This window comes from Ptychodera flava (assembly GCF_041260155.1).
Source record: "Ptychodera flava strain L36383 chromosome 3 unlocalized genomic scaffold, AS_Pfla_20210202 Scaffold_27__1_contigs__length_13241970_pilon, whole genome shotgun sequence".
NCBI lineage: Eukaryota > Metazoa > Hemichordata > Enteropneusta > Ptychoderidae > Ptychodera > Ptychodera flava.
In genome coordinates, this window is record NW_027248281.1 from 3,355,453 (window position 1) to 3,383,270 (window position 27,818).

The 27,818-nt window shown below is 37.1% G+C and overlaps 1 protein-coding gene across 4 annotated transcripts; it reads right to left on the reverse strand.

Annotated features, from left to right (window-relative positions):
* Positions 1-394: 394 nt before the first annotated feature.
* LOC139126204 (intraflagellar transport protein 46 homolog) lies at positions 395-27,188 on the reverse strand. Of its 4 annotated transcripts, XM_070692250.1 has the most exons (10): positions 26,864-27,177; positions 26,091-26,196; positions 20,875-20,963; positions 18,601-18,651; positions 11,530-11,559; positions 6,872-7,020; positions 5,695-5,863; positions 4,820-5,067; positions 2,839-3,052; positions 395-2,229 (listed from the first exon to the last, which is right to left on the reverse strand). In XM_070692250.1, exons 1-10 carry the CDS (start codon positions 26,891-26,893, stop codon positions 2,122-2,124), a joined length of 1,194 nt encoding a protein of 397 aa, XP_070548351.1. In that variant the 5' UTR covers positions 26,894-27,177; the 3' UTR covers positions 395-2,121. The 4 variants fall into 4 exon arrangements, with proteins under 4 accessions (XP_070548351.1, XP_070548353.1, XP_070548352.1 ...); XM_070692252.1 differs by lacking the exon at positions 18,601-18,651 and having other exon boundaries at positions 26,864-27,188; XM_070692251.1 differs by lacking the exon at positions 11,530-11,559 and having other exon boundaries at positions 26,864-27,186.
* Between the last annotated feature and the right edge of the window lie 630 nt (positions 27,189-27,818).

Consider the following 27,818-nt stretch of genomic DNA (forward strand, 5'->3'; position numbering starts at 1 on the left):
CTTATTACAATATTGTGGAGCTCTTCAAAAGTCAATTTTGAGCAAAGCATGAAAGTATGAGCTGTTACACATATTCAATTTGCATTTTTTACAAATGGATGTGTAAAGGAAACAAATGAGAAAGTTCTACATCCATATATGATTAGGAGAAAACAAGGGATTGAATGAATGATGAAGAAAAGCGGATGATATCAGCAAAAATTTTCAGAACACACTCACTGTCCACTCCTAAAGCTGGATGTCTGATGTTGTTTTCTGTGGAATGTGTTCACAATTTGAATACACAGGTTCTATGTATTTGTCATCAAACAAGTTTTGTTTATTTGCTGATGATGTCATAAAATGAGGAGTTACATCTTGGAAGAGAACAGAGACAATGATTGCAACCTGACAATTACATTATACTTCCTGGTTTATTTGAAGAAAACTTCATTTATGAAAAATAGTACAAAGCAAAACAGAATGGACATTACACAAACAGCCAAGGAACTGTTGGCTGAGATGAGAAGCAATTCAGAATTTATCTGGGACAACCATGTTTACTTTTTGATAAAATCATAGAATCACTACCAGTGCTTTACAATGTTGTATATTTACAATGTTGTATTCTTTTAACATCTCTGTATTACTGGAAAAGTATATACATCTTATTTGACTGCAAGGGAAACAACATCATCCAAATTATCATCTACTTTTTGAATAATTCACAATTCTTACATTGTTGAAATATTTCTGTTGCTTTCAGTACACCCTTGTTTGGGACTGCTACTGCCTCCAAATAAATATCACACTTTCCAGGGAAAAAATTCTTTCACTGTTGAATGACTGCAAAACAGATTTTCTGAAGTAACAGATTTGAAAGTTATTCAAATAAAAACATATTTTTTACATAAAATGATGGGAGGCTGTGTACATAAAATGACTTGACGTTTGCACTGAAACACACACTGTTTGAAAAATAGCAATGACTAGTAATAAATACAACACTATACATCTACATACCATCTGAATCAATATGACTGAGCAACAGATCAACATTAGGAGATAGATATATCTTATTGTTGTTCCTTGTTAGGAACTCTATGATGTTCACTTACATGTACATGATGTATGTGTACATGTTGAACTAGAACATATAATGGTAATGCAAGTATTAGACAATGGAAGTTACATCACAGTATGGGTAATGTACATGGTCTATTAAACTGCTGTATAACTTAACCATTTCACATAGTGGTTTGGTCCAAATCAAATGTCATCAATGGTGATTTTGGACCTGCTGATGGGGAACTGGGGTGAACAGATTAAACACATGCTGTGCAGAGTCTTACTGACAGTCCGTGATTGTAGCATACCCTCTGTGCAAATTTTATACACCACTGACTTTAGACCATTCTCTCTGATGCACACACATGTACATGTGTACGTATACAGCCCTGTTGGGTGACTGAAGGAAATTTTGAGACATTGCTAGATTGACTCAAAGAGTTCAGAAATCTTGAAAATTGACTCAAAGAGTTCAGAAATCTTGAAAATTGACTCAAAGAGTTCAGAAATCTTGAAAATTGACTCAAAGAGTTCAGAAATCTTGAAAATTGACTCAAAGAGTTCAGAAATCTTGAAAGTTGAGGACAAAGTATACTGCCTGCTACTTTGACACAGAGTTTCATGTACCTCCACATATTTTATCTTTGTTAAAGACTTACACTTTGTTCTGATATTTTCACTTGCCATTCAATATCACTGTATGTATTCACATTCTGAGCATTGGCAATTGACATAATGAAAATTTAAATAAACTAAAATTAAATTGGACCAATGTCTGATCAAAGATTCATCCTAGATGTACATGAATTCTAGAATGACAATGTCATCAGACAGCTGTCAAAGTGTAATAAACAACAGTTAATATCTTTCTGAATTAAGTAGCTATCATTGTTCTTTTGTTCATGTATTCTATATGTATATCTGCAAAGTACTTTAAGAGTCTATCTGTCTTTGTGATGGAACTAGCCAATGAATTCACTGAATGATGGCTTGCATAATCTGTCAGTAACCATCTGGTGTTCAAACCACTCATCCATCGTGTTGTAAATGATGTAGACATCTATGTTGGAATTCCTAGACAAATCTATCTGTTTCGTTGCTTGGTTCAGTACCAGCTCCTTCATTGCCTTTAAGTTTCAGTGCATTGTCCAGTTTGTTCTCAGCAGCTAGGTTCTTAAAGTGCTGTGAAAAGAAATGAATTGCAAAAAAACACTTAAGAAGAGCAAACACCAACATCATGATAAAAAATTATTCCATGTCATGTACATTTTGAAATGTATAATATGGCCTTTTGCTGTCAGAGTATTGGTTGATATTATATTCCTCTTGAATTGGAGAAGCAGTCCTTTTTTTGAAACAAAATATTCTCAGCAATGCTTGTCTATTTATCAACCTGTCAGTGTGTCAAAGTACATATTGTTCATAGTTCCATGGACTACAAGAGGGTTGTGCTACATTCCTCAGCTCACATATGAAGAGTGTTTGTGGACTTTATCAGATATGTGCAAACAACTGTCTGGCAACTTACAGAGTAAACACATACATGTATGAACTTGGACTAGGCTATCAAAAATATTATACTTAGTCTATTGCATCAATGGGTGCATTGAGCTAAGTTCTAACTTGAAGATTTTTCAAAATGAGTCAGTTACTCCCTGTTATTTTTACTGTTCTTAGTGGGAAAATTAATTTAAGGGAAAAACACTGCCATAGATTACAACCTCAGCATCTCAAATAACTTAAAAATATTCCGTAGTTTGCAAATTACCATATCATTTGAAATGCACTTACTTGTGAATTTTTAAATTCTGAATAAAGAGTGAAGAGTACATGAAGACTCTGTATTTTATTTTTATAGATGGGGATATCAAGTACGGCACAGATCATTTCAACATATTCTGACAGGCTACAGTCCAGTTCAGCTGTGGGTAAACCAACTTTGTTGAGAAGATCTTCAAACTCTGGCGGCCATTCTTGCATTAACTCATCAATGTCTGGCATGGTTCTGAAATAAACAGAGGATACACATGTTAATTTGTTGGGGATCAGATTTACAGAACTCCAAACACAGCATCTCAGAGGCACAAAATACCAGCTGGGACATAAAAATATTTGAAAACATCCCATGGGATGCAGATATTTATTGTTTATTGCTTCCAAGTAAACTATATTGACTTATTTTGCATTGAAATTTCATGATTCTAAATGATACATCCTGACATAGCAGGCTACTCCTTCCTAAGACTCTAATTTATTCAGTAGACATTGCCACTCTATTTTGTCCTGTAGTCATTGCCAATCTGTGACCTTGTACTACACCTACACATGCAGGGCTTGAAATTAACTTTTTTCCCTGGTAGTCCACTTGGGCTACCATTTTCTGAAGTAGGTAGCCCAGTGACAATGGCTGGTAGCCCATGCGCATTTTAGTTCAGGGATATCTTTTTTCATTAACCAGACAAGAAAAGGCTATTTTTCAAGAATCTGCCAATTAAGTGAATTTTCTAATCATTTGATGTGAATATTGCACACCTTTAATACCTAAGGAAACAGGTATAATGGACGATAGTGATACTCAAAAGTTTGGTGACCTATTTGACAACCACTCTCAGAGTTGTATGCAAATTTTAATAGTCGTCATGACAACAACAAGACCTCCTCGACACTGAGACATACTGTAGCAGGGCTAAAAGTAGACTATGGAGTAGGGAGGAGGCATAATTTCCGTGTGATTATAATTGATACATTATGATCAAAATGCAGCAAAAATGCGTTTTCATTGGCTATCATTTCCTGTGCCTGTCATTCAAGTCCGTCAGTTCAGATATTGAAACTATGTTGCAAAGTTCCGCCACATAGCTGGTCGTCTTCATAATTTGCTTAACAAAGCCATAGTATGGACTTTCTGTGTCCAGCTGGGTTTGACTGCATTTAGATGCCGTATGTTGTGAGTTTGTAGCTGATTGAAAACTGACGTATTTTACGAACCGGACATGGCGTGCAAAGTACTAATTGAATTTCAGGTCCCAGGCTTTTGTAGTCTGTGTGGGCTACCATTTCATGGATTTTGCTAGCCCCAGAGAAAATTGGTAGTCTGTGGATGCAGTACTATCACTAATTTCGAGCCCTGACATGACTAAATGTCTTTCTTTGCTCATAATGAATTATGGGTGTAACTACTGAGACAGCTTTCATGATATGCCTCTTGATCGGACAAGTATAAAGTTTTTAAAACATGACAGGTCAAATAACCCTGCCACAGTGGTCAGAGCTCCAATAGTTCTTTGGCCATACCAGCAGACATCTTGATGACTCTGACTTGGTACATGTAATAAACACAGCAGTTCTACCTGCAATCATGGGGGAACTGTCAAACTGCTGTAGACTTCATTAAAAAGTCATTTGTTCAGACATAATTGGCAAGATAGGAAGCACCTTAAATTTTACCCCTGCTTGGCAGAATGACTGGAAGAATTCTGTAAACAACATTTAGACCCTACATGTATATCTTTGATTTGAAGTCATGCCAATGGTTTGAAGCTTACTCTTAATATTACCAACCATTGACATTTACCGTTGTGATTGACTAATTTCATGAATGTTTCTAGAACTCACTGCTTCAATTATTTGTTATTATAACACCATTGAATGGTCACAAATTTTAAATTGACATTGCTGCAACTATACTGTGAAGACAGCATACAATACATACACACATAAGACTATGCCAGCTAGATTGCCATTAAAACGACGCACATCAAAAATGTCTTACTTATTATAATGTACAGTAGGCGGTGGTTTGGATCTGTGTAGTTCACTGATGCTGTCAATCCAGTTCTGTACATTCTTAGGATGTTTATCTGCTTCATCAATACTGCGTACTTGTACTGATTTTGTAGTAGTTTGTTTAGAGATTGCTCTCATCTGTAGATCCAACACAGTGGGATCTGACTGCTTTGCGCAGGGTTCATCTAACACTGTAAGACCAAGGGTACCTGGTTTACCATCTGGTCTGTTTACCTACAGGTAGAAAAGTTACGTAACCAGTTAGCGATTTCTTCTACAATACACTTCACAGTGTGGTTGTGTTCATTCATTGATATATTTAAATTTTCAAGGAATCAATTTTATTTTCAGAAACTTTCAAGTAGGCCTTGAAAATCAAGGACTTTCAAAGATTTTCCAGGAGTATACACACTTTGTAACATGTTATCAAAATTCTTAGCTACTAATTTTAACTGCTGCTTGTATCACTTTGCTACCATTGGTCAGCCCTTTGTCCAATGTTGGCCATATGCTGGTTATCATGACACAAATTTCAGTCAATTACTAATTTTTCAAAAGAGGCTAACACTGATAAAAAAAAGAAACTAGAGAATTACTGGCCCTTTCAACACTAAATTCACATCCAAGTGGAAATTCAATCAACAAGAGTGAAGCCTGATGGATATGTGAACTGAATTATTTCAAAATGCATGTATTGTACTATAGGGAGTACATCAAGAAAGTCTACGATTAGCATGTGACACAACATATACAACATGATTGAAGAGTTATTTGGACTTACAGCTGTCTTGCAGGACTCTCTCATCATAGCATACTGTACATGTTATATGGTAAATGTGGTAACTATTTACATGTACATACCTTGATGAATGCATCAATATCACCCACTGCCGGAATGAAATCTGGGATGAATGGTTTCAATTTGTGATCCAATTCTATGGTCTGTGGTGTGTATCTTGTGATGTATTGGAACAATTCCTTGATGTCTGGAGCCACTGGTAGATGCTCATAGTCTGCAGGATCATAGGCACTGTGAAAATGACAAATAAATTTTAGATAATTCTATCAAAATGTTCAATTACCCTTGGTGTTTCTATTGTATCTGTGTGTTTGCTGTCATTAAAGGGACAAAGTCAGCCATTTTCCATGAATTTTGTTTGATATGAGATACTACTTATATGAAATCATCGCAAAAATGAATTAGTGGTCATAACCATTTATTCATTTTTGCATGGTTTCATTTGTCTAAAACCGGTGTTGAATATATGCATGGCCACCCATTCATTCAGTATCTTTCAACATGTCAAACAATATAAGTAGTATCTTGCATCAAACAAAATTCATGAAAAATGGCCGACTGTGTCCCTTTAAATATAATAGAAAAGCATTGATATAAAATGGTGTATTCTACCATTAGGGACTGTCTCACATTGTCGTATGGTGGAATATAATGAGAACTAAATATTTATGATAAAGAAAATGTTGAGAAAGTTAAATATTGTTAATGTTTGTAACTTGTATTTTGTTGGAGCAGGACATCAAAATGGTTTACAGGATGTATGTCTGTCATTACAGGTACAGATTTAGTGTTTAACCCTTTGCACCCTGACCCGCTGGTACCCTATGACATCATGTGGACATTTTTGTCCGAGCCGGGTTCAAAGGGTTAAGTCTCTGCCGTCATTATTGGCTATGCCCCATTATTCTTTTTCCTCACTCACACTGTAGTGATATTTTCCCTTTCTTATGCTGTAATGATATTTTCCCTCTCTAAGACCATATCAAGAGTGTAAGAAGACATACAATACAGACATGTGGTGTAGTAATGGTATATTCAAGTCATGTGTAAAGAGTGTGGCAGTGGTGGTAGTCTTCATCACTAGGTTAATCTACACAGCTGCTGCTTTGACAACACAGCATGTGAAAGGGAAATTATTATTCCAGCGTAAGAGAGGAAAATATCATTACAGCATGAGTGAGGGAAAATCTCATTACAGTCTATTGAACAATGACCATGACAAACAAGTTGTTGACTGACCCCTCTATAGCACCTCCATGTTCATCATCATCATCATCGTCATCATCATCATCATCATCTGAAGAGTCGCTTCCATCATCATCGTCATCATCATCATCTTCACTATTATACTGGGGTTGTTGATCTAGCTGGGATGGCTGACCTATGGGCTAATAAAGACATGTACAATATCCAAATAAGAACTGTTCTGATGATATCTGTAAGCATCTCCTGAGGAATACTGGGATCAAAGTTGCTCCATGGTAATGATCAGTTTCTGTTAAAGGTGCCTCTATCTACATTTACATTGTTTAGTTGATAATGAGTTGCATTACAACTTGAAATCAACCCAGTATTTTACAGTTTTGTTGGAAACACACTGAGAGACAATCACTGGTCACTTGGTATGGCATTCCCACAGGACATGTACAAAACTCTCCATGATATTTGAAGTATAGAACCACACTTTTCTACCATGGTGTAAACCACAGCATTGTCTGTGCAACATGTCTGTCATTGGAACAATAAGATACTGTAATGTACAACTACATGTACATGTATGTACACTGTATGACTATGCAGCAAGTTTGTTGTGAATGTTAAGACTGTCAGAGTTCCAAATACTTTACTAGCTTTGGCAAGGTATTTATATTTCAACAAATTGTATTGTACACATTACACAGTCATAAGGTGTCATTAGAAGAATTTTAAAAAATCTATTAATGTTCAAAAACCTTTGCCGACAGTGTTAGTTCAAATCAAACAATTGTGCTTGCTTGTCATGTGTACAGACTGTGTAATGAGATTCAGCTCTCTGAATTTGGAATTTGGTACAGTAATCTATATGTGTAAAAGTATTGTATTTATTCAGTGTACATATATGCAAGCGTGTCTAATATTCAGCTGGAATATTGCACATGAAGTCCTGTGCAAATTCTAAGTACCAAATGACCAGTTTGTTTTAATGGAAGTGATAATACTACACAAACACACACTAAAGGGTGAGGTCTCTGATTTTGAAGAGTTTTAAATCCATGAGTTAAGGTAAAGTGTGCAGTATTCTCTATGACTGGCAGACTGAATAAAGTTTCCTTGCTAGGTACTGTGTATACTGTAATACAGTAGACATCCATCTCCACCTTTAAAGCCCTTTTACATATACCCAGTCTCTTGTCCGTAAATTTATTAACATCTTCTGACAACACAGCAAATGATAGGTAGCTTGCAATAGGGAGGGGTCAACGTATAGTTACTTCAGGTTATTAAAATAAGATGAAATTCTGCATAAATGTCTCCATGGCACAAAGGGACACAAAACAATATGGTTTTATCCAAGTCTGGAAACATGATGCATTCAATTTAAAATCGGAATGGGAGCTAGCTAGCCATGCAATGATAACGCATCAAAACAAAAACAACACGAGGAAAAATTGCTTTTTAAAGGAGAAAATATTTTGTTTCTTGTTGGCTTGATGATATTACCCTCCACAGCCACTGTAAACTCATGCAGTCTGCTTTACACTGATTACATGCAGACCTATCACTGACTCATGTACTTTTAAAAAAAATTTCATTTTAAGAACTTCAACTAAAATGCATTAACTACTGTAAGACGATTTGATAATTGAAAAATTAAACATATTTCTTCACTATGTAAGTTTAGTACAGAAATATGTTTCACTTTTCAATATATATTTTTATGTACAGTTTTTATGTGGATGTTTCTATTGGCTACTTTTATTTTTCTACACAGTATATCATGGTAGATCATAGAATACCATTTGTATGGGAAATGAAGGACTTATCCTATGTAAATAAAGTACAATAAACAAATAAACAGAACATATCACCAAGACTGGCATTAGAAAGACATGCATTATGTCATGTACCGGTATGCAGCCTTTACTATTGGCATTGCTACAGTATGCCATGTAAAAGACACTTTGGAAGAGAAGATAATAACTCAGTGTTACCACATATAGACTTTTGTAATGAGTTTTTCAAGAGACGTATTTGCAATTCTTCCATTGTTCTGCCCGGTAATGCATACATATACTTAGAGGATCAGTAGCTGTAACTTTTAATGATTTTTTTCACAATGTTTGTTACAAGTTCTTGTTCTACTTCCCAAAGCATGTTAAAACATCCATTATTTAGCTTATCAACACAGTGTCTATACACGTACGTGTAAAATGAACTGTTATTACACATTTGAATTCTAGTCCAGATTTATATAAAATTTACTTGTCAGCAATAATAAGGCTGTCTACTCAAGTACAAGCTGGGTAGACAAGCTCAACACTGCATATTTCCACCTACTCTGGGATGTAAAACAAGAACCTGCTGTTGACATAAAAAACAATAACAGTGAAAATCATCAGCTAATAGAGCTGTCTTTCTGTCTCTGTTGATACATGTACATGTGTGGGTACAGAAAATACAGTGAACATAGAAATACACAGATTATTTGAAGCATGAATGGGAGTTTTTAGCAAATCTGATTTTCAAATCTATCATCTATTTACACATATCTGATTTGTGTGAGGAAAGTTAACAGCATTCATTGTTTATTTATTAATGTTTTCAATAATTTGACGATACATAAATGAAATGTTGTTCTGAATTTCAGCGAATAAATCCGTGTAATTAGACCCTGGTATCAAACAACACATGTAAGATTTAGATTACAATTTTTGAAATTACTTTAAAAGTGAATGGAACAAAGCGTTTTTGGGATAACTTAAATTTTGCATTATAAACAACATTTTAACCAAAGGTTATGAAGTGGCCACATGAGGTGGCTCATTGACAATGGCAAGGTTAAAGACAATTTAACCTCTTATTACCATCACCAATAGCTTCCACTATTGTTATATGATGATGTGAATTTAAACTTTGTTAGAGGGACACAAGCTCTTACTTTTGATGATATTTTCACTATTTTTGTTTTGTACATGTCAATTGCCAGTCCTTGTTCTACTCCAAAAAAGCACATTGAAACACCTACTTTTTAGCTTGTCATCACAACATGTAGACAAGTACAATGCAGTATTATTGTTTAAATTTTCAAATTCCAGCCTGGACCAGTATTCACTTGTCAACAATAACAACAGTCTACACATGTATAAACCTGGTTAACACAGGCCAGGGCTAAATAGGTCTGACAAAGCACTGGCCTAAGGGTTAAATTTAGCTTCCGTTCAGATATGATTGCAATGAAAAAATATGACGACATAACTTCAGCTCTGCGTAACCTCTGACCTTTCAAAGTTCCAAATAGCAGCTTGGATAACATCCATGTTTGTACTGCTCAAGCTTTCAGTGCACATTTTACGCACAATAAGGTCTTATATGACTGCAACTGACTATTTGAAGCATCGGAGACAACTTCAACACATCTATACTGAGCATACGAGTGAATCGGATAATTCAGTGGTGGAGAAATAATCAGTTCATGGTGTTTTTAATGATGTTGTTAACATGTGCGTCTCTCATTTGTACAGGCACTGTGCACCAATTACATGTAGTCTCATTTGCAAGATGAAAGTTGGCAGGGAAATGTCATTCTTACTACATGGGTTGATAAGGACTGGAGAGAAAACTACTGGTAGATGTAAACTTGACAATCATACTTGGCAATGGGTCCAGGGCTAGCGTTACACTGTACATGTCCACACACTGAAATCTGGGCCAACTCAGATTTTGTGGTGGCCCTAGACCCCTTCCAAATCAGGATAAAATTGGTCCAACACCAGGTTGACGCCCAGCGATCAGAATGATTCTATGGCACCGATGTAAAAGTCACGTCTCTGTAGAGGTGACATAGCTTTTTCTGTGTGAACAGGGTAATAGTATGAATCTACAAGTTGAAGACATAGTGTCATGGTATCTCAACATGCTTTTGAGAGTAAAACAAGATGTAGTTGACATTAAAAAAAATAATTAAAAAAAATCATCAAAAGTTGCAGGTATAGGTACTGGCCCTTTAAAAACTTTATAAACTGAAAGACAACTTAATGTGTCTTTGCATTTGCACATACATGTGCATCATTTGTTAAGGCTACAGAAACACGTTATAAAATTATAAAATATAAGTCTATAGGTTACTAAAGATGATAAAAAATATTGCAATGCTGACATGCCCTAAATGTAACTCATTTGATGATGTACGTGTGGGTGTTTGTGTGTGTGTATGTGTATGTGTGCGTGCATGCGTACACATGTATACACATTTATATGCATACATATACACACACACTCACACACACCATATTTCTAACTGTACATGTACATGTAATGTATGTACCTGAGTATATGTGTGTATACCGGGGGTACATATATACCCAGTACACAGACATGCATGTACTGTTGGTGTGCCGGTATATCCTTTACCCTATCTTATCTTGTTGTACACATTCACTATACTGGTGATGATGGGATAAACTATAAACTGTTAGATCAAGCAAAGAAAAAGAAAGTTACATAGATACCCACATTGTACGTGAAAACCATCAGTGTTGAGAAGTTGACAGTGACTGTGATAGGTTAGAGGTGACAAAAATGGTAGATTACAGGAGGGAAAACAGCTATGGACTGGCCAAAATGCGTTCCATTGATGTAACACATGCAGTATGCAAGGCACAGAATGAAGCATTCAGTTGAGAGTTAAGATACAGTACCTTCTTTATATTGCCTGTTGGTTTTATTTTCTGAAGAAATGACAGACATAATAGCAAAGCAGAGAGACATGAGAGACCATTACACACATCAAATTACAATACACACATCAATTATATAAAACCTCCATCTTGATTCCCACATTCTTACATTTGAAAAAGACCTGTTTCTAAATTATGTATATTCTAGACCAAACATGGGACTACATGTATGTGTCTGAGGGTAGGTGACCATTTGCCTGACGTAAGGAGGGCAAATGGTCTCATGCCCCGTAGGTACACGGTCCCATGATCGGGCTATGATATTTTTATTCCATGCCTCTCTCACTCTGACATAATTTTCTCTCCAAAGCTTTAAGTTTAAGTACAAATGACAATTATATGTTTTATTTCCATTTTAGATGAAAATCTGTTGAAAAAATAGAACAATGTTCATCATCGAACAGCACATTGATATATTTAAATCACAGTTATTCAGTTTATCAAAATTTTTTCACCTAAGTTTGTATAAAACAGTATTTCCCAAGTAAAAGATGTAATTTGATCATTTTTTAATCCTGAATTGTCAAGTTGAAAATAGTTCCGCTTCACTTTCAGTCCGATGTACTTTGCAGCCCACGACATCATCAACGAGTTACATGTACCATTGAATCTTATGGAGTGAGCAATGTTTGAGATACGAGGCATGTAATAAGGGGCTATCCTCTCACTGAAATTCTAGCATTGCTACAGTATTTACAACTAATACTGAGAACAGCAGAAGTGGCTGTCAAACGTAATAATTGAGAATGGCCATTTCACAATAAACCTAACCCTAACTCTTACCTGTTTGTTAACATAAAATCCTTCATTTGTTACAACTTGAATAGATATACTTTTGTTGGTTTTTTTCATCATAATTTAAAATCTGTTCATGATAGTTTTGTTTTACTGCCAAAAACATGCAGAAGTGCCTAGTTTTCAACTAATCAGTATCGACAGTAAATGTGTGATGCATAAAATTGTTGGTAAATGAATTTTTGAATCGGTGAGAATTCATTTGTCTACAATAATATTGTAGACAATTCATTGTGGGTGCAACACTGATATAAAGTATTCGTTGTATTTCATATTAATTGTCGGGGATAAGATGAAATGTTATTTTTGTAAAGAGCCCTTAAAATGTACATGTCATGCAACTTTCATACCCATATCATGTCTGCTTAGCTTTGAATATTTAGCTTTTAGTCATATACCCATGCCCATATTGCTACATCCTAGTGACGTTCAACGTAAAATATCAGCCGTGATATTTCACGGTAAACGTTGAGATATGCACGATGAACGTCATCAGTTTTAGAGTTTTCCCGAACTACATTAGCAGTTTGTTGGTAAACAACGTAAACAACAAAATGGCTGCCGCTCCCCGCCTGCGAAGCGATGTCGCCGACGTAAAAACTTGAAAGGCTTCGAGGAACACGGGTATTTCTGGTTGCAAAATACAGAAATATCACGTTGAGTCTTGAAATGTTTTCCCATGGTATTTTTTTGGTCAAGTTCTAGCAAACATTCTGCCGTTCGCACGGCGCCGGCACTGTGCACGGTCTCCACCGAACAGGTAGTGAGCGCGTGGCGTGACAGCGATGTCGCGCGCGCGACGACTGTTGACATGGCAACTCTACAGGTAAACTAACAAAATGGCGTCCCCTCTCCGCGCGAGCTCCGTGCCGTACGACGATCGAAATCAGGATAGATTTAAAGCTGAGCAGTTTTTGATCGGTTACAGTTGTAATAGCATATTGCACCTTAAAATGCTCCTTCTGTATGACGATTTTTGTATCCCGGTGTCTTTCTTCTTGGGTTTCATTGAGATATGGACGACTTGCAGCGATGTCGCGCGTGATGTTGACATCTTCGTCGTATACTTTATGAATGAAGCCTGTTCACATAAACATTCTGATATTTATGCGCAAGGCGTAATAAAGTAAAGCCTAAAAATTAAAGGTTTTTCGTTCTATTAGTAAAAATTCCCTAAAATTATGGGCATGGGTATATGATAAATCGGTTATTACCCAATATCGCCTGTTCCTTGTGTCGTATCAGCATTCGTGTCATTTGTGCTGCGTCAGACACTCGACTTCGTCTCGTGTCTGACGCAGCACAAATGACACTCATGCTGATACGACACAGGAACAGGCGATATTGGGTAATAACCTCTAATTAGTCACTGATGGTGACTGGTGGTGATGTTCCCAATGCCTGTACTCTATTAATACATGCATTGTACTAATTCAAGCAGCTTTTGACCAGTCACTGTTCTACTGACTCTCAATATGTTTTCATAACTTGGAATCTGTAAAATTAATTGAAGACCAACGAAGTATATGTATCCCTGTGGTAGATATAATGTGCCAATTGTACAGATCTACAGATCAATATCAAAGCTGTGTTTCATTATTACCGTATACTGTCATCCTTTAAAGCTGACACATTTGATTTTGAAATCAATGTTGTTAGGTCACCTTGAAGAAAGAAAGCTCCATAGATGTATCCAGTGATCTCCCCAGGATTTTCTGATAGAGTGGCGGCTAATTTGCATAACAATAAATGTAATTGTTATGGTAATGAGTTTCTATTGTTTACCAAAAATTATAGAGTGGCGGCCACCACTCTATAATAGCTCTAGGGAGAACACTGTATCATTTCAAGCAATCTTGACTGCCCCAAAGCCCACGGTAAAAATTAGTGATACATGGAAATTTCACTTTTTGTGATGAAAGATGAGAAGAGAGGAGATTACATATATATGCCTAGTGTACGGTACGTGTATGTATGAACAACATTATCTAGGAAAGGAAGAATCACCAAGGCTTTAGACTCAATATATTGTAGATACAGTATACATGTAGTGATGTACAATGTATAGATGCTGTAAACGTACCATACTTGTACAGAATTGGTTTTGAAATTATCAACATGGTACAGTTATAGAGACAATAGAGCAATTATATGTTAATGTGATTTAAAGTAATATGCAGAAGCTGTAACTTTGATCATTTTTCACCATTTTTTGTTTACAATGTCAACTTCCAGTTCCTTGTGCTACTCCCCTATTGATGTTTACATATGAATGTCTGCTAGAATTCACTTGTCAACAATAACAACGCAGTCTGTACATGTACATGTACAGCATTTTTATAGTTGACAAGGGAATTCTGGTCCAGAAGGAATGTGAACAATAATAGTGTAGTTTACATGTATACACAGTGTATGTTGTCAAACTATATCAGTACATGTAGATAGTGGGTGTTTCATCATGCTTTAAAGAGTAAAACCAGAACTTAAAATTGACAAATAAACAAAAATAGTTAACAAATTTACAGCTACTGTCACTCTAATATTTTCTTTAAATTAGCTTCTCCATGCCATGTCGGAATGCAAATAGAAGTATGTGTACTTCCATGAGCATTTGTACATGTGTGTTTGTTTGTACCACTGTCGCATGATCTTTTTGATGTACTGAGTCAGGAGAAGACGACGTATCCTTTTTACTCAAGAGGTGAACTATTACAACCAAATCAAGCTATAGTGTCTAAGTTACTGTATGGTTTATGAGGGAATTGCCAGACTCCAGTTTACATGAAATTAAAACATAATGTTTAGGGCCTGCCAAAAATACAGCTTCTGTTCATGCATAAACTTTTGCTGTAAATTTGGTCATGAATATACACATCATGTACTTGTACACATCAATGCATTCATATAATATACCTGACAGGGCTTCAACAATCATTCAAAGGCTTCCTACATGCACCAGCAACACTGGATTGTACAATGTACCTGACAGGTGTATCATGCATGATGCAAGTTGGAAGGTGTTTGGTCCAGACATGTTCATAAACAGCTTACAAATGCATAATTGGACAGACGTGCACATATACATGTATACACATTCCTTCAATTGTATCATGTTTGGATTGATGCAGAGAAGTAGCTGGCATATACACCCGTGGCCACTTTAGTGTTGATTAAGCCTGTCTGGTGCAAGCAGAAATTCTGTTTGTATAAACGAAACAAAGTGGTGGTCGGTGTAATAAATGTAAGGTTCACTATCGGCACCCCACTGTTAGGATTGAGATAACGTTCTACTAAAATGTCTCGCCTGCCCAATTCAAATCGATCACAACACTGCACTGTAGACACGCTGTAAGTCTGCACTCCGACAATGAACATCAATAACAACGGTGGCGAATATCATACGGGAAAATCCTTTAGTAAGGACGTGGGCAGCTTGATTGTTCAAAATATAAGACATTGTGGTGGCAATTTGGCATCTAGCGAGGTACCACGAGGAGCTACAAAAAACAAGCGAGCGACCGTTTTAAGATAAGCGTAGAGGGAGCCAGAAAAGTTTGGAAGAGATATACATCATGTATCAGGACAGGTTCCCTTCAACCGGGATGAGAAAAGTGTCGTTCATGGTTGCACACATGTGAATACATGTACATGTAAAACGCTACCCCGACTGTACTTTACTCTTACCTTTCCGTACCAAGTGAAATTGGAGTAAGTTTATTCACGGTTTGTAGGAATGAAACATGGCTTAGTGCAAGTGAATGTTTATTCGAAAGTTTTGCAGTCAAGACGGGCGATGTCTGTAATATAATTGCTAACATTTCAAAGTGGCATTTTCTCAATTCCCACGTCTGAACAAAGTCTGAACACGACACTTACGATACACGCTATAGTATCGTTGGTAAGCATTCACTGCAATATTGAAATCGGCACAAAATGTGTGATGTTCTGTAACACTGACTGCATTTGAAACACATGAGTTTTACCTGAAACTAAATACTGATAGGGCAAATGCTGTGGTCAACATCATTTGTATACAGTGTATTTTATAATCACTCCGTAATTTCAGGCTAATCGGCGTGTCCATGGGGTACGATAGTAGGATCATTATCACCACTGATACAGGGTAAAGTAACCGTTTTATCACCCTTCTGCAGACAGAATTTCTGCTTGCACCAGACAGGCTTGATCAACACTAAAGTGGCCACGGGTGTATCTATAGAGAGAGTCTATTGATACTCACTATACACAAGGTAAAAGTTACATCTGTAAACTATTGCCTAGAGCATTTGTTATAAATTCCTTCAAGTCAAACTATAGTATTCTTTTGTTTGTTTGATTTTAATGGAGGGTCAATAAATAATACGGAGCACATTATTTCATAACTCTAATTTCAGTGGTTACTAAAATTAATATTAAAAATCTGAGTTTCCTAGGATTTATTCACAACCATACTGGTACACTTGTGCATGTACATGGTTCTACATCAAAGTTTTAATGTTGAAACCAAAATTGACTAAAACAATATCACATGAAACAAGTAATTGGCTATTCAAAAATTCTGTAGTCATATTCTGTGGTAATAAACCAACCTTTAAAAGACATGTACAGCGTGTTGCTCATTGTTTCATTATCCTTCCAGGCTTATCACTTCCCTGCAGAGTCAGCAAAATGTTGTATTGTGCCAAATCCTACATGTACATGTACTTGAAATGGTATTGTAAATACCATGTGTATTCGGTGAAAATCATGTTTACAGTATGCTTCAAAGGGCCTTCAAATGTTCCAGTGTTTATAAGCACAATGTACATGTACAGGACACTTTATGCCTCACCAGTTTATATGTCACTAATAGTGACACAAACTGGATAGTGATTTATGTTATTTGTTGCTAACAATGGATGACATGTATTTTAAATGGAAGAGTTTGGAAAATATCCTGAACAAACCTCTTTAGACTGCAAGGCAAGGCTACAAGTATCAGAGAACTTTGAGGTTGCAAGGGGCCATTCTTTAAGGCCTGATTTCAATACTCTTGTTACAGTTCCAAAGCCTTGACAGTAAAACTCTGATAATAGTTGCCCCCCTACGTTTGGATTTGGTAATGCAAAGTGATACAGTATGCTGGTGGTCTTTGGACTCAAACGGTATTTATAAACTTGATAGTCATTTTGTGAATGGATAAACAGATCTTAGATCAAATTGCCAATTGAAATAATTCTGATGATGAAAATAATACAGTGATCACGGTTCCATTACATAGCGTAATTATAAATGTCACACACAATTGCATTACAGTGAACAAAAAGAATTTATTAGAACTAAAAGTGGGATGTTGGGCGAAGAAATCACATAAGTAACAGCTTTAAACAGAATAGCATTACCAGAGAGTGTGATGTACCATGGACCCTATATTCTAGGGTCTACTACGGTGATACACACAAAAGTTAGTGCACAACACAGCAAACCAAAGGCAAAACTACACTAAGAGAATCTGTATTGATTACAACTCATGTGAAATGCAGTGCTACCTGGGGATTTATTCACTGGGCTGGAATCCTGTATATTTCATTTGTTGGCTTGTCTGAATACCCAGTATTTGTATTTGTATTTGTATACATAAATAGCCGGTGGAATATAACATTACAAGTTACATGTACCTCTACTGGTACCTGTAGATATTCTTTCTCAACAATAAAATATGTTATCTTCAATGAATTTGGTTTTCAATTCTGAGTATCAGTATGTACTGTTATTTGTTGATAAAACATGAAATGCCAAATAACTCAGATACGTTGAGACACAGGATTCCAAACCAGGGAGGGAGCAATGACACACACACACACACACACACATACACACACATACACAAGTACAGTACACCACTGTTCTCCACATGTACAGCCTTGAAAATCACAGGAATGGCCAATTTACGGTACATAACAAAAACATAACTCGTATATTCCTTTGTTATGAATTTTCTTTTTTGGTTATTAATATATGAATAGATACACTGAAACATTCAGTCATATACGGGTCTTTGCCAACTCCAACCCAGACCACAGACCCTAATTTTGCCCAAACCAATTACATGGCTGGGGTTACAGTTTGCAGAGACCCTATATACTGAATGAATTGTTAAATGAATAGATTGCGAACAAAAAACCGGTGTGGCCCATTTCTCAAAGTCCCCTTATGGAGAACCCTGCAAACACACAGACACACACACTCAAATGGTACCTGTGTTGGTTGTATCAACTGATTTATCTGATCTGTTTGAGTGTCATCAGGCTGGAGGAAGGATAATAAAATAACAATAACATATTTTTACAAAATTATATTCAAATGTGACCCATTCACTAACACGTCAAAGCTTACAATGATACCCCAATTTCAGCACAAATCACAGAAAACAGCAGTAAAGCTACACAGCTAAACATTAGTGGTTATTGGTATTCTCAGAACTGTCCATCAGTTCAATAATGGCAGAAAATATGTGTACATATTCCAGAAAAATAGACGGGTTTCTGGTCTGTTATGAAAGTACTATCATGATCAATCTGATTGAAATCAGATGTAGAGTACGACGACGTCTATATTTATGCGGCATTGTCTTGCTGTCACCTAAGTGAGAAGAGACAGCAAGAGAATACCACACACGTATAGACGTCGTCTAACTCAACATCTAATTTCAAACAGATTGTATCATGATGTACCTTTTTTCTGACCACTTAAATCAAAGATAGCTGCAACAATTCATTTTTTTCTGACTCTAAGTGTATTGTGTTTTCTCTTCATGATTGTAATGAAAAGTTATTAGCTGGTTCACACCTTGAGTCTATTGCTGTAATTCTACATCAACGATGCGTTATCAGGAATCATTTATGTTAATTGTATGTTGAATGGTAATACAATAGAGAAATACACCTATACAATGTACGTGGGGTAAAAATGTTACACAGAGTTTTCATACTAATGCATGTGATATCCAGAAACAAATCTACTTTTGTTTTGCCAATGTCACATTACAGTTGTATTTTTGAGTTTTTCAAGCAGAACAAATGACCAGCTCTGATAATGCCTCGTACTGGTATCAAAAAGAACTGATAACTACATGACTGTAATACTGTACCTATCAACAATTTATTGTAGAATCTACAACAATGCTCAAACCTGGACAATAATACTTGTATGAACAGTAAAAACATGACATTTAGTGATATTTGCTGCTATCTATCTAGAGATATCAGTGATATTAAACATACATGTACTACATGTACTGGCTTAAAAGTTATAAGAATGGCACATGTACTTGTGTTCTCTAGTATGACCTGATAATGCCTTGTAAATACGGTGATAGCTAGTCACTGTGAAAGCAATTTTGTTGTCTTGTTGAGACCATCCTTACTTCTATCTCAAAGTATACAGATGTCCTCGTGGGAAATTATAGTGCTAGATGCGGAAAGCAGAACGTTATAAATAGTAACATAAATTACTTTAAGTACAAAGTAAGAATATCTATTACTTAAATTTCATGCATCATGCAATCTTCAGACAGAAGTAAAAGGATTCTTAGCAACACTCTCATTTATTTAATGGTGTGTCCCAAACATATAAATGAGAGTTATATATATATATATATATATATATATATATATATATATATATATAAAGAAAATCTGGTCATTATATTTTCATTGGAATTGTTGAAGTTAACTCTGATATTGATTCAGTGTTTCAGCATACATGTATGTGTTGTTTGAATCATATGCCCTGATTTCTATTCATTGTGGCTTCAGATGCAGAAAGATTACAAGTTGAATTACTATAGATCCATCCTCACCCTAAAGTTTACAATCTAATCATTATTGCCAAACTATAAACGGTACTCATATCCTAGTTCATGTGCCTGATTTGTCAATTGTATTGCACATTACTCAAGTAACACTTGCAATTTTAAGCAATGCTGAAAAGATGGTCTTTCAAAAGTTCTGTAGAACTCTGATACACACGAGTCATTTTAAAATTAGCCACCTGCCTGTAAAAACCTACTACTGCCTAATTAAACATCATAATGATATCATGTATATACCCTCATCATGCAGACGATGTTGTGAAATGTCCTTACCAACCTGTTGCTAGATTGAGAAGTTGAAAATCTAGGTGTACATGTAACTACCAATGAACTGTCCTGCTATAATTGCTATTCCATGCTATTTGGCTAAAATTTGAGTGCAAACAGAAGTATTCTCGTTGCATAATGATGTGTGTTTGCCACATGGAAATAGTGTGAAGACTGTAACTGATATAGATATTTATTTGATCTTGTCAAGGATATGCAGTGTACAGATTATACCTTGAAAGTATTTTAATTATTTTGTTTCAATTTCAAGAGATAGCACATCTCCTTTGCACACCCCCATTGTTTGATTTCTATAAGGAAAAGTAATACTATTTTACAAATACACCTATGAAATACCTGTACGGATGACCCTTAGTGTGTTGATATCATACCTTGTTTTCCATAGTATTGGCTTCATAGTCATCGCTGTCATCTGTTCGGTCCGTCATTTGTGTACCTGGCCGCTTGCCACTACCGCTGCCTTCAATGCAGATATAGACATATACATAACATTACATGATGTGTATAATAAATTCAGGGATAAATTGGCAAATGTTTCTTATAAAACAGTACATTTCTCAAAGGGTAACAAAACTACAGGATGAATGGTAACTAGTCCTGAGACCTTATTATCGATGGTACCGGTAGTCCTGAATAAAATACTACATGTACATTGTGTTCACCTTTATGGAAACTCTTCAGAAACACTGAAATTGTTAAAATATGTATTTCATTTAGTCAAAATATTGAAACAGCAATATATCACTGTTTTCTCTGGTGGAGGGACTGTGACAAAGTGTAGCAACCTGTGAATTTGCTGTTGTTGCTGGTGATATCACTCAATTGGAAAGGTCAAAATTTTGCCCCTCACTCTGCTTTGGTGATATGTGTAATGTAGAGTGTACATACTCAAAAGAACAGCAAATAACATCTTGTGGTTCGGTCTCCACAAAAATGATATGTGCAATTTTACGTTCATATTTTGAAGGCAGTAACATTTAGAAGCAGAATTTGAAATATGGCCCTTGCAAAATGTTCAAGCTACACAGACTTCTCTACCAGGCGCCAAATGTAAAATAATTATTTTACACATTAGAAGAACATATTCATACGAAAAGGGTGTATTTGCATGCATTTATCAATAAAAATAAACTACTACAGCATAAGTATAAATAAATCAATACAGACATAAGTAAATACATATATGAGTGAAAAAACATACATATATGTGAACCAATTCACACAAGACATGAAGACAGACACATACATACATACGTGCATACGTACGTGCATACATACATACATACGTACGTGCATACATACATACATACATACATACATACATACATACATACATACATACATACATACATACATACATACATACATACATACATACATACATACATACATACATACATACATACATACATGCACTCACGCACGCACATACATACGTGCATACGTACGTGCATACATACATACATACATACATACATACATACATACATACATACATACATACATACATGCATGCATGCACTCACGCACGCACGCACGCACATACATACATACATACATACATACATACATACATACATACATACATACATACATACATACATACATACATACATACATATACACACATACAGGATCGAAAAGTTTACATGAGGGGAACGAAGTACGCATGCGTATATCCAGTCGCACACACACATACACACACCACACACACATGCACTACATACATACATACATACATACATACATACATACATACATACATACATACATACATATACACACATACAGGATCGAAAAGTTTACATGAGGGGAACGAAGTACGCATGCGTATATCCAGTCGCACACACACACACTCACACACACACACACACTGCTACTCGGAAAAGTTTACATGAGGGGGAACGAAATACGCATGCGTATATCTACTCGCCACACACACACTGCTCTGAAAAGTTTACATGAGGGGGAGACGAAGTACGCATGCGTCATATCCACTCGCACACACACACTTACACACACACACACACACACACACACAACACAACAAACACAACACACACATTGCTACTCTCTCTGAGATACACACACTGACGCGACGATCTGCAGGCCCGGAAGTGCCACACCGGGGAGCTCACTCCTAACTCGGACTCTACGTACCTCGCGGCGTCGAAGGCTAGTGACGATGACAAAGATGTGCGACACTTTTTCTCTTCTTGCCTTTGTGTCGTGAGTCGGGTTCGTACAGGGCTTTACACAGTGGTAAAGTGGTAGCCGGCCTGAGTAATACTACACTGCTTAGAGGCCCCGTAAGGGTTTCTGACTTAATGGTACCTGCCATGCCGGCGAAGTTCTGCTGGGGTTAACGGCCCAACCCAGGCCAATAAAACACTGGAGTCGTGTATTACAGCTCTCTGCCATTCGGCTTATATTCTTTAATGGTTAAATACAGCATTCAACAGGAACAACAGCAACAGCTTACTGGAACTAAGCAACAGCTTTACTGCTAAACTCTCTGCTCTCTAAACTCTCTGCTTACTTTACTCAGGATCGTACGTAGTTCCACTCAGCAGGGAATGAATGTCTGGAATGCCAAGTATGCCCACTGGAACTAGACAGCAACGGAGTACGGAGAACTGGAATTTTCAAACTAATATTAAGAGCCACTGTGTATTTTCTAATAAACTCATTTTCACGCCTACGACATTTTAGTGCCTGATGTACAAGGCAGTGGTATTTTTTACGAATTTTCATTAGTTCTACGCGTGAATTTTTTGATCGAAAAATTGATGCTTTGTAAAGTTTGGTCAAACATCAAATGTATTCACTTTTCCCCGGACGTTTTTTGATGAAAGTCATATGGTCAACCCGGTCAATGTAGTATCATTCGACTCTTAATGGTACGAAATGTGTCAAACTGTCATCCGACCCCTATCGACCCCTAGCGTTTTCACGTAATGGGGGCTTTCTTTCTGCCTACTTTTAGTGATTTTCTAAAATGTGGACGCCTTATGTAAACATAGCCAGGCCGTCAGGCCTGCAGTTGAGGACCGGGGCAGCAGGTCACCTCGACCCCTGTCCGTTTCGACCCAAGTAATTCACACCCTCTTGTCGTTGTTTGTGGTCAAATCAATCCCGGTGCCTTAGTCACTTCGACCTCAGCCAGTTTTCATGTTACATGTACCTGACAACGTTTACTGAGTACATTATGCAACTTGTTTCTGTGAGAAAAACTGCTGGCTTCGCTACAACAATCCACGGGGTAGCTGTGATATCGCAGCGGTACTTGTGGCGTGTCGAACCATAGGGGGTTGTCTAAATGTCCGTCCCCAGGGGTGGGTAGGTGTTTCGTTGTATCGCTAATAAAGATATATTCTACCAACCTTTGGTGTTTCGGTCTTAACTTAGCACTGCCCTTGACAATCTTGCGTATACGTTTTATCAACATGCTGCGGCTATTATCTGATGAGTTTGAGTGCCTAATTAGCCAAAGTAATTTCAGTTATACCTTGCTGGTGCGTTCGTTGTTGACTTTGTCAAATTTAATCCGGTGATAATCTGGTGAGAGCGTCCACAGATTAGTAATTTTAATACCCTTGATTACTTTGGCTAATTAGGCACTCAAACTCATCAGATAATAGACGCAGCATGTTGATAAAACGTATACGCAAGATTGTCAAGGGCAGTGCTAAGTAAGACCGAAACACCAAAGGTTGGTAGAATATATCTTTATTAGCGATACAACGAAACACCTTCCCACCCCTGGGGACGGACATTTAGACAACCCCCTGTGGTCGAACGCGCTCGGGTCATTGGTTTGGGGTCATCGCCACAGTCCCTGTGGCGATGACCCCAATGACTCGATCGCGTTCGCCACGAGTACCGCTGCGATATCACAGCTATCCACGGGGCTGTGAACACTCTGATACTTGTGGGAGGCCTGGGGTACCCCGGCCCCATTGTCATTTACTGACTGGGGAACGTGTCTCACTGAAGTACGGATGGATAAAGCATGTCATTTACTGATTTTGGAAATAAAGCATTCGTCATTATCGCAATTGCTTGCCATATGCGGCAAGATTGGATGAGCGAGGCCGGTCCGCTCGCCTTGGTGTCTTGACGCCAAATGAGCCTATTTCGGTTTAGGCGTTGGGCTTACAGCAATGCATTATAGGATATCTTCCAGGGCGGCGTGGATCAGTGTTGGATCAGTGTGTGTGTGTGCGAGTAGATATACGCATGCGTATTTCGTTCCCCCTCATGTAAACTTTTCAGAGCAGTGTGTGTGTGTGTGCGAGTAGATATACGCATGCGTATTTCGTTCCCCCTCATGTAAACTTTTCCGAGTAGCAGTGTGTGTGTGTGCGAGTGGATATACGCAAGCGTACTTCGTTCCCCTCATGTAAACTTTTCGATCCTGTATGTGTGTATATGTATGTATATATGTATGTATGTATGTATATGTATGTATGTATGTATGTATGTATGTATGTATGTATGTATGTATGTATATGAGTGTGTGGGTTTGTGTGTATGTGCGTGCGTGCGTGCATGAGTGCATATGGGCTATGTATGTATGTATGTATGTATGTATGTGCGTGCGTGCGTGCATGAGTGCATATGGGCTTGTGTATGTATGTATGTATGTATGTATGTATGTATGTATGTATGTATGTATGTATGTATGAATGTATGTATGTATGTATGTATGTATGTATGTATGTATGTATGTATGTATGAATGTATGTATGTATGTATGTATGTATGTATGCACGTACGTATGTATGTATGTATGTATGCACGTACGTATGCACGTATGTATGTATATGTCTGTCTTCATAGGTCTTGTGTGAATTGGTTCACATATATGTATGTTTTTTTCACTCATATATGTATTTACTTATGTCTGTATTGATTTATTTATACTTATGCTATAGTAGTTTTTTATTGATAAATGCATGCAAATACACCCTTTTCGTATGAATATGTTCTTCTAATGTGTAAAATAATTATTTTACATTTGGCGCCTGGTACTTCTCTAAGCAAAGCAAAGGCCACTATAGCACAATCAGCTGTTGACAGTCTAATAAAGAAGATGAGTTTGTGCTTTAGGGTGAAAGGATTTTTACATTATTAACTATTCCATTCATTCACTTGTCTGAATGAGGTTATTGCATTGAAATAATTTCATTTGAGGATTATGTTATTTTATGTCTTTGCAAGCCCGCAGGAACTACCTGCTAAAAAATATGCCATTATCACCGCGATAAGTACAATTATTAATGTTGACCTTATCAGTGTAGGGCAGAGGAATGCTAGATTATTAGATGGTGTAGATTTTAACATTTACAGTTTGACAAGCAAATGTGATGTCACCATAGCAACTGCATATGACAGCTCCGAACAACTGAATAAATTTGGGTAAAATGGGCCGAAATGATTATCACACAGTCTCTTAGTTACCTTCATGTGTGAATGTATCGTGACACAAAACACAGTCATGTGTATCTATGAAAACAAGCTAATGTGATGTTTGATTTGCATTGGTCATGACGGGGACATCACACTGACACAGTACGGTACGTACCTGCGGCACCGGGAACTCTTGGTGTTGGTGTGTAGGTAGAAGCGACTTCTTCAGCGTCGGGGACTTCCAGAGATTCGTCGTAAGGTTGATTGACAACTAACTGTGTCTAGTAACGACAAAAGAGATAACAAATCAAGAACTACATGTACAATACACCTTGGTCACCAAGTTGGTGGGCGGACGGATTATATTAGTATGAGCGAGCAGACCCCATAGTTTAGTATCTACTACGAAATAAAGTCAAACTGAGATATACATTGTTTCTACTTTGATTCCAATGAATAAACTAGCAACAACAGCGTTCAAAAGGTTCGAATCACCGTTTTGACAAAGTTATTTCCCATTAATCATGGACGGTTCCTTCGTGACTGCACAGAGCTCGGAGTCGGAGATAATTACTGGAGATCCACAGACTAGACCTCCATAATAATGACTGTCAACACCCTCACTGCCTACTTTTATAAATATTCTTGATAGAAAGTAAAATTAAAACTTAAGATCTATTTGTGTATCTTAAGAGAAACCTCGTCAGATGAGATACGTCGTACATCTTTGCCGTGTACACACGCTGCCGTGCCACCGCGGTATGCAGGAAAGTCGTCGGTCGTTCGCACTCTGGCTCGTTAACTCTTTCGAATATCTTCACTTCAGTATGTCACATAAAAACACAAATTTTGATCAGTCTGAGTAATGGTGCGCTAATTCATACCTATTGCCCTCAAAAAGCATTTCATACACGATAAACAGATGAAAACGGCGAGAATTGTGCTTACCTTGCGCTGATCGTCGTCGGAATCGTCCATGGGAAGGTAAACTATTGCTAGGCAATGGAATGCGGGAGGTCACGAGATCTCACGAGAATTGGCGTTAGTTCAGCTGTTGGGCTTCGCAGACGGTCGGTCGGTCCCACTACCTCCTGATTACGCAGCTGTGCTATCTTTTGAACCTCAAAAATATGCCCTGAAAACTTCTGTAGAAAACGTTGAACTCTATGCGCAAGATGAGTGAACTGGCGAGGCCAAGTTTCTACTCCAGTTGTAATCACGTCGTCGGCCCTGGCCCAATGGCCTTGCAAGGCTAAACCGCTGAGGGCGCAGTGGATATCGGCGGATATTATGATGATGTATCAGGCCAGAGAGGAAAATATTATAGTTTCTTGGATGTTTTCGCAAAACTATAGAAACGGCGAGTGAATTTTTTTTCGCGAATAATAAAAATTTCCCACTAGTTATATTGTTAATGTTACAATGAATTGGCATGTAGATGTCACAAACTGTCGGCCACAATAGAGGCATAACATATACACACCATACAGGCAGCGTTGACCAAAATTCTCTAAGCATTATACCACGTGCTGCCAGAAGTAAACAACACTCTAAAAATATATACAACAAACATCCAAATTGAACGACAAAAATATTGTATTCTTAACGTCCTCATGGAAGGTGGGGTGGAACATTTGAGTTTTTACAGTTTTCGTCCACCCGATCGTTGAATGCCTGCACAGACCGTAACGGTTGGAGAAAACACAATGAATATAACAAACTTCATGCTAAATTCGATCAAGATAGACATCTCCAAGCGAACTTTGACATCGACGCAACCATGCGGATTTTTTTCATCGTTATAAATGTCTATGCTTTCAATGCCCTTGTCGTTCAAACCGATGCACCTTTTATCACACGTCAGTAACTTAATCCCTATGTGCCATCCTGACTAACGCTGATA

What these genes read in the sequence shown, in the direction of transcription:
- LOC139126204 (XM_070692250.1), bottom strand. Translation starts at nt 26,893, where the DNA reads ATGGACGATTCCGACGACGATCAGCGCAAG. An exon ending in CCGACGACGATCAGCGCAAG is followed by an intron (nt 26,197 to 26,863) that starts GTAAGCACAATT and finishes TGTCGTTACTAG; the next exon opens with ACACAGTTAGTTGTCAATCA. An exon ending in CAACAGGCAATATAAAGAAG is followed by an intron (nt 7,021 to 11,529) that starts GTACTGTATCTT and finishes TGTCTTTATTAG; the next exon opens with CCCATAGGTCAGCCATCCCA.